General features: G+C 44.6%; 1 protein-coding gene across 1 annotated transcript in view; it reads right to left on the bottom strand.

Moving 5' to 3' along the window:
• Positions 1-1,057: 1,057 nt before the first annotated feature.
• LOC310773971 (uncharacterized protein) overlaps positions 1,058-8,220 on the bottom strand; it is an 83,702-nt gene continuing 76,539 nt past the window's right edge. Inside the window, exons 50-55 of the mRNA XM_083634011.1 lie at positions 8,066-8,119; positions 7,820-7,927; positions 6,488-6,824; positions 4,162-4,352; positions 3,389-3,631; positions 1,058-2,210 (exon numbers count right to left, since the gene is read on the bottom strand). Of these exons, the coding sequence (XP_083490137.1) occupies positions 2,064-2,210; positions 3,389-3,631; positions 4,162-4,352; positions 6,488-6,824; positions 7,820-7,927; positions 8,066-8,119 (1,080 nt within the window). The 3' untranslated portion in view covers positions 1,058-2,063. The remainder of the gene's footprint in view (positions 2,211-3,388; positions 3,632-4,161; positions 4,353-6,487; positions 6,825-7,819; positions 7,928-8,065; positions 8,120-8,220) is intronic.

Genomic DNA, 8,220 nt, shown 5'->3' with positions numbered 1-8,220 from the left:
ATCAGGGTGTAAATTATTAAGTTAACTACTTGGCTGTGAGACCCTTGTCTGTTTTACAACTGTAGGCTATACCAATTTGTTTAGTTTACATTTACTGATTTACTACTGCAGGCCTAACACATTTAAGATCAACAATCATTCTGCAGTTCTAACACAAGATGGCTGCAACAGAAATGCATGTCTGATGATCCTAGAATGAGATACTAATTTGACACTACTTTTTAATATGAATTTATCATAAAGACAGAATATAAGTTCTCACTTGGGCTACCTGTGCTAGTTGTGTAGGCTACATGTAACCTGTGTTGTGTTTGACGGCACTTGCAGCAACCTATGGTTGCTTGCCCAGGGGTGGAGCGGGATTCGATCCTCCGGCTTCCAAAGCGCACACGCTAACCACTATGCCAAAAGAGTTAGTTCCCTTGGTGGAGCTGGTTAAAGGGCCTTTATACTGGGGAGTGAGTTTAACCAACCTGCTCGGTACCACTTGGGACTCACAGTAATTCGGTTACATACATACATGGCACTGTCACAACCCATTTACACCTTGTTTTTAAATGCGACCTGTATCCAGATACGTTATCTGGATAAGGACAAATGCATGCTAATGCAAAGTGTAAGTGCATAGTGATCAGGATGCGATCAGAACTTCCTGGTCACATCTGGAGGTAGTCTGGCTCACATTGTGTTCAGATCTTTTACACCCCATTTACACATGGTTTTTAAATGCATTTAAAAACCAGGTGTAAATGGGGTGCTACTGTACCAGTAAGGCGTTAATTAACATGGATTGAAAATCACTGTAAGGTACTCCACCAAATATCAAGTTACATCTTTGTCCCCCTCTAGTGGTGAGATGGAGACTGTGCTAAAGGCAAGTTTAGTTCTGGTCATTTCTGTTGGCCTTGCAGAGGAAATGCAAGTTATTCTGCATAAGAATTTAAACCTGCTTTCTTGATGCAGGGTAAAGTGAGTGTTTATTTATCTACACATATTGTGGAAACAGATTTTCAGGATCATCAACCACTTCGTTTTTTCCCGGGAAGAGTACAGTCACTCTAAATAAAGACACATTTATTCTCACATCAATAATCAACAGAAACAATGAACAAATAACTTGCAATTTACAGTTGAACGTTGCATTTACAGTTGAAGTTTTAACACGTCTAAAAAGGAGATAAACAAGTTTTCTTTTGAAAGCGTAAATGAGTTCTTGCACAGAACTTAATAATTTAGGTTCAAGCATGTTTTTTGCATCTTTGTTTAATTCCACAAAACTTTAAAAACTACTTATTGCCCTATACACTTCTGCCCATCTAGGCTTCTTGCCATGCATACTGGAAAAAAATACAGCACTATTGAAAAATAGAATGTCCTTATTCATCATAAACATTACGATATTAGGTTAAGTAGTCTTCCATTTCTTTATTCAGTCTTCGTTGTAACTGCTGACTAAAGAAGCTACAGCTTTTTTTTCCCAGAGTGCAGTCTGTTTTTCCAGTTTATGCAAGTTTTCAAGCCTTTTGCATCTCACTTTGTCTTTCTTTGTCTTTTCGAGTCGAGCACCTCCAGCATCTGTTTGCATAACCCACATGCATTTCCCTATAGACTATTTGTGCCAGTCAGATTATATATTTATTAAAAGATGAATAAATTACGTCAGCATCATACCAGTCCTGTGGCTTTCCTGTACACCTGAATGCTGGCCAACATGACGAGTAGTTCAACAGCTTGTGGGAAACGCAACCATGTGAGAAGAAGAACATGGCGACGGGAATCATCTTACAATCATCGATCTCTCTGCTCGTACTCGATACTCGGCCTGGCATGGCATGGCATCTGTGACAGACGTAGCAGAGGTAGCACCATCCAATTTCTCCACAACTTCAACAACTTCCACATGGCATCACAAACACGACGCCTTTTAAAAGATGTTACGGTGAAATTTAATTCTGCATGTATTTTAATCATTACATAACGAGGACTCCGTATTCTATACAATTCTGATCATGATGTTTCTCCTCAATAAAAAGGGCTACTTCTATCCATCTTGCGCTGGTGTTTTATGAGAAGCACACCGGTCCGATGTCCAGTCCGAACTCCTGATTGGCCTTGCCAATGTCCATGGGGGCCAAGTCCACGATGGGCAGCCTGGCTGTGGTTTGAGTCCTGTACTCGATCACTGTCTTGCCCCACTGGCCGTTTGATGCCTGGGTGAAGAGAAGAGATACAAGAAGAGATAAATACATCAGTTCACTCTCTCTTCAATCTTTTCAACCCAGTTGCCAGAATAAAAAGTCAACTTTGTATGTTTCTGGAATGCACGGAAATGTAGAGTATGAACATTTCTGAACCAAAATACATTGCATATCATTTTTGATGATACGTGAATATTAACGTTATACACGTCATAGAGTCATAGAGAATGACTGTCATATAGAAGTATGTCGCTGGTGCCAAAGGAGTAGGGGTGAGATTGACGGATCTGTGGCATCCCCGTCTTGCAAGCAAGAGAGCGCATGTTCCATACACGCCGGAATTTGGAAAATCTGTCCCCCCAAAATGAGAGAGACTGGGGGAAAAAGACAGGAGAACGGCAGCCAGCCTAAGGAGCGACTCAGTCTTCAAACTTCCCACTCATGGCTATAACTCGTTGTGGTTGTGATAGCTATATATACACCACCTTCCCACTATGTGTGTTACACTTAGGGTTTTGATTCATATAGTCTAGTTTTATTTTGTCCAATATTGAAATGTTCCAGAATTGCATTGTATGTTGTGTTAAAAATAACTATTATTTCTTCTATCTACCACTTCTGCCACTCATTTAGCCTGATTTGGTTGCTTTCTTGTCAAAGGTTATGAAGCCACCAAGGCTTGCTGGGAAATATGCAAATTTGTGTGTGTCTGCGTGTGTGTCTGTGACTCCGCGTGTGTGTGCCAGCTGGTGTGTGGTAGGAGGAGGGAGGGGGTGGGGATATTTTGGGATATTTTGTTTATTTTATTGTCCCCCATTTAAAAACTCATTCTGGTGCGCCTGGCATGTTCGACTCCGATGGCATGTTGTGTTTTTACTTTTGGTTTTAACGCCAACCCAAACCATAACGCTAACCTTAACCAAGTTGCTTTAGTTGCCGAAACATAAGCAAAGTTGTTTTACTTGCCTATAAATATAACTAACTTGTTTTATTTGTATTTAGTTGGAAAGGATAGAAAGGTTGGAAAGTTATGTTTCAAATTTACGTTGAGATTGTAGATGTAAAATGTGTATTTTGCCGATGTTTTGTTGCAAATTTACACTGATATTGTACATATTCCTGGTTTCATACATGTAATATGCCAACATTTTATTCTGGCGATTGGGTTGATTTTTCCAATGGTGACTTACTGAGCAGCCGTCCTCGATGACGGTGTATCTCATGCGGTTGGGGCCCTGCGCTCTCAGGTCCTGGCTGTTGGAGCCTTTGAGGACGAGGGCTTTCTTCAGGTTGCCGCCCGTGGCGTCTTTGTAGGCCACACTGTTCCTGCAATGGTATGTGACGTTCTGATGTGCCTCTTTGGACAAGACACGCAGCAGCTTCATCTGGACTGCCACAACATTGGGCTGCTCCTCCTCGTTTCCGTAGCCGAACTGAAATCGTACAATCAATTTGACACAATTAGGAAGATGATAAGAAAGGTAAGATTACCAAACATCCAGCAGAAATCATTTTCAGACAGGGTTCTCACACCCTCTTAAACATCAGATTCAAGGACTTTTCACAGACTTTCCAGGCCCAATTCCCTTAAATTCAAGGACCCAACACAGCATACTGTAATTTGAGGTCAAGGTTAATTACTGTTACAACACTGAGCATTTTTATAATGAGAACTAGCAGGGTTTACAGAAGCTCACACTTTTAAAAAATGTTTAAAGAGAGGTTTGAATGTGTCAACATTTCTCAACTGTGCTGTACAACAATAGCCTATATCAAGAGATTTCTTTTTAATTCTTGCACAAAATATATAAATTAAAGCACTTTTAATTACCGTGTCTATTTATGTCTATTTTCAAAACCTTTTAAGGCCTTGACTTTTTCCGTCAAATTCACAAAAGTTCAAGGATTTCAAGGACCAAATAATGATTGATCACAAATGGACATAAAACTGTTGGTTACTTACTCTGATTCCTCCGTTGATGCTGGCTCCAAACCACACAGGCTTATTGGCTGTGGGAGTGGATTTAGTCCACCAGGCTTTGCGGGGAATGCTGGATGGATTGGCAGAGATGCAGGTCTCACCAGTCTCCATGTTGCAGAAGACCTTGATGGCGTCCTTTGTGCTGCCCTGGTTTGGATCGACCCAGTACTCACCTGTATCATACATAGAAAGAAAACGACTAACACCAGGTACATGCACAGTTCTGTAGCTGTTTAAATAGCTGGGGGCGGCTGTGGCTCAGGAGGTAGAGTGCGTCGTCCACCAACCAGAAGGTCAGTGGTTCGATCCCCAGCTCCTCCAGTCCGCATGTCGAAGTGTCCTTGGGCAAGACACTGAACCCCAAATTGCTCCCGTTGGTGTGCCAGCACCCTGCGTGGTAACCTGCCGCCATCGGTGTGTGAATGGGTGAATGTACCTACTGACTGTAAAGCGCTTTGGATAAAAGCGCTATATAAATACAGGCCATTAACCCCAAATTGCTCCTGATGGCTGTGCTCGCACCCTGCGTGGCAGCTGGCCGCATTCTGTGTGTGAATGGGTGAATGTAGGCACATTGTAAAGCGCTTTGGATAAAAGCGCTATATAAATGCAGTCCATTTACCATTTAAATACAAATATCCAATCCAGAGTTGTATACAAATATAACAGATTGATATATTGGCCTTTTATTAAATTATGTCCCCTGCTTAATCTCAGCCTCTTAGGGTGAAAACTGTGACCGCAAAATGGTGGGGACATTTTTGTGGAGGAACCAACCAGAGTGACCTAGAGTTGTTACTCATTTTGTTTGGTCATTTTACTGCTGGGTTTCAAGGTAGCCTACTGTCTGCCACAGCGGTAAAAGTGGTACTGCCACAGCGGTAAAAGTGGTACTGCTGCAGTGGTAAAAGTGGTACTGTCACAGTGGTAAAAGTGGTACTGCAGCAGTGGTAAAAGTGGTACTTCCGCAGTGGTAAAAGTGGTACTGCCACAGTGGTAAAAGTGGTACTGCCGCAGCGGTAAAAGTGGTACTGCCACAGCGGTAAACGTGGTACTGCCGCAGTGGTAAAAGTGGTACTGCCACAGTGGTAAAAGTGGTACTGCCACAGTGGTAAAAGTGGTACTGCTGCAGTGGTAAAAGTGGTACTGCCGCAGTGGTAAAAGTGGTACTGCCGCAATTACTGTCGCAGTGGTAAAAGTGGTACTGCCGCAATTACTGTCGCAGTGGTAAAAGTGGTACTGCCGCAGTGGTAAAAGTGGTACTGCCGCAATTACTGCCGCAGTGGTAAAAGTGGTACTGCTGCAGTGGTAAAAGTGGTACTGCCGCAGTGGTAAAAGTGGTACTGCCGCAATTACTGCCGCAGTGGTAAAAGTGGTACTGCCGCAGTGGTAAAAGTGGTACTTCCGCAGTGGTAAAAGTGGTACTGCCACAGTGGTAAAAGTGGTACTGCCACAGTGGTAAAAGTGGTACTGCCGCAGTGGTAAAAGTGGTACTGCCACAGTGGTAAAAGTGGTACTGCCACAGTGGTAAAAGTGGTACTGCCGCAGTGGTAAAAGTGGTACTGCAGCAGTGGTAAAAGTGGTACTGCCGCAGTGGTAAAAGTGGTACTGCCGCAGTGGTAAAAGTGGTACTGCCGCAGTGGTAAAAGTGGTACTGCCGCAGTGGTAAAAGTGGTACTGCCGCAGTGGTAAAAGTGGTACTGCCGCAGCGGTAAAAGTGGTACTGCCGCAGTGGTAAAAGTGGTACTGCCGCAGTGGTAAAGCCGCAGCGGTAAAAGTGGTACTGCCGCAGTGGTAAAAGTGGTACTGCCGCAGTGGTAAAAGTGGTACTGCAGCAGTGGTAAAAGTGGTATTGCCGCAGTGGTAAAAGTGGTACTGCCGCAGTGGTAAAAGTGGTACTGCCGCAGTGGTAAAAGTGGTACTGCCGCAGTGGTAAAAGTGGTACTGCCGCAGTGGTAAAAGTGGTACTGCCGCAGTGGTAAAAGTGGTACTGCCGCAGTGGTAAAAGTGGTACTGCCGCAGTGGTAAAAGTGGTACTGCCGCAGTGGTAAAAGTGGTACTGCCGCAGTGGTAAAAGTGGTACTGCCGCAGTGGTAAAAGTGGTACTGCCACAGCGGTAAAAGTGGTACTGCCACAGCGGTAAAAGTGGGGTCTTTTGTTATCTAAATGTTTTCTTTGTTCTTTACAAAAGGCCGCCTCACTGCTGCCACGACATTCAGGCAGTACCGCAGCAAAGTGGCCAAACTAAATGAGTAACCGCTGTATAGAGCTGCAACAACAGAAACAATAGGCCACATGCAGCCCTCACCGCTCTTCTTGAGGGGGTAGCACTGCCTGATGTCCTGGCAGGTCTTGGCAGGGTTGCTGGGGCTGCCGTCGGGGCTGCGGAGGCTGTGCAGGTGTCCAGTGAGAGTCTTGAGCGTGGCCTGGACGCCGCTGTCCGCCCGCACCACCGCCCCAGCCTTGTTGGGCAGAGCCTGGTCCTGGTTGAACTCGGGAGGGGGAGCAGGGTCGCTGTAGTCCCCGGCCTTCTCCGGAGCGCCGTACTGTCCGTAATCCAGATTGCCGAAGAGGTCTCCCACGGCGGCGGTGGGGGGGCCGGGGGGGCCGGGAGGGCCAGGGGGGCCGGCGTCCCCCTCTGGACCCTGATCAAGACAAGAGGAACATAAACATTTATTAATACGTGGTTAGTGGTGTATTTGTTACCTCCGCCATGGAGGTTATGTTTTTGGTGCGTCTGTCTGCCTGCCTGTCTTTTCATGAAACTCGTGGAAGGGTGTGAAGAACCCATTACATTTAGGAGTGGATCCGATCTGATTCAGGTCGGGGGGAGGGGGGGGAGAAAAAAGGGTCCATAGTTAGGGATAGGAAGGTCGTAGACGTAGAGAGTCGGGGTTTGAGGGGGATGGGTAGGGGGAGTGTCTAGGTGTATGTGGATGGTGGGATGGGGCGTGGTCATTAAAGGGGCGGGGATAGGGAAAATGGGCTTCCGATCCAACTAACAAAATTTGCATATCATAGCAGTTTTGGCCTTGGCGGAGGTCTTCTGAGGAGTGCACTTCTAGTTTGTCATGTTTTGGGCAGTTATAGAGACTTTGGAGTCCTTTGACGCTCTGAGTTCAAGCTCCAGTAAGCATTCTCCTTGTTGAAGTGTCCATGAGGAAGACAATGAAGCAGGAAGCCCTACCAGGTCCAGATGAGATTTATAGTAAGTTGTGTTTTTCTGCACAACTTTGTATTTTTTTCTTTTCTTTCTCTGTTGAATCACTTCTGTATTCTCAAACTATGCAATGAGCAGATGGCCATCACCAGCCATTTGTGACACCAACCAATACCTGCTCACTCACTGTAAGTCTCTCTGGTTGAGACAGTCACTTTCAAAAAGCAGCTAAAGACTCCTCTTTTCAGACCGGCCTTTTTTACCCTCTGTCTAGTTCTGTTTTTATGTCTTATTGTTTTTGAGCATCTTATTATTGCATTTTGATGTCTTATTGTTTTTCTTTTTGGTACTACAGTATTTTACTCTTGTGAAGCACTTTGTGACTTTGCTCTATGAAAGCTTCTATGTACCGTAAATAAATTTGACTTATTGTTCGCTGAATGTCTCCAATGTAAACATTTAAAGTTCATGTTGTCTCACCGCTGCTCCGATGTCTCCACTGGATCCTCTGCTTCCAGGGGGGCCCATAGGTCCTCTCTGTCCCTGATTTCCCTCCTTCCCAGGGGGTCCTGTCACTCCTGGAAGCCCCTATGTGGTTATAAGATAATGTAAACACTGTAATATATATATATATATATATATATACGATATAGATATATATAGATATAGATATAGATATATATAGATATATATATGCGATGGACCAAAGTATTGTTATGTATTTACTCTCTGGCCTCCTGGTCCGATGATACCTCGATCTCCTACATCACCTGTGACCCCCTGAAACAGAGGAGATGAGATGAGATTGGCCATTGGCCAAGGCTGCAACAGAAAAGGCCATCCCATCCTTTAATTGAGATTCTAGGGGTCATGGTGCCAGT

Source organism: Poromitra crassiceps, assembly GCF_964638095.1.
Source record: "Poromitra crassiceps genome assembly, chromosome: 3".
Classification (NCBI taxonomy): Eukaryota; Metazoa; Chordata; class Actinopteri; order Beryciformes; family Melamphaidae; genus Poromitra; species Poromitra crassiceps.
This window is presented reverse-complemented; position numbering and strand designations above follow the sequence as displayed.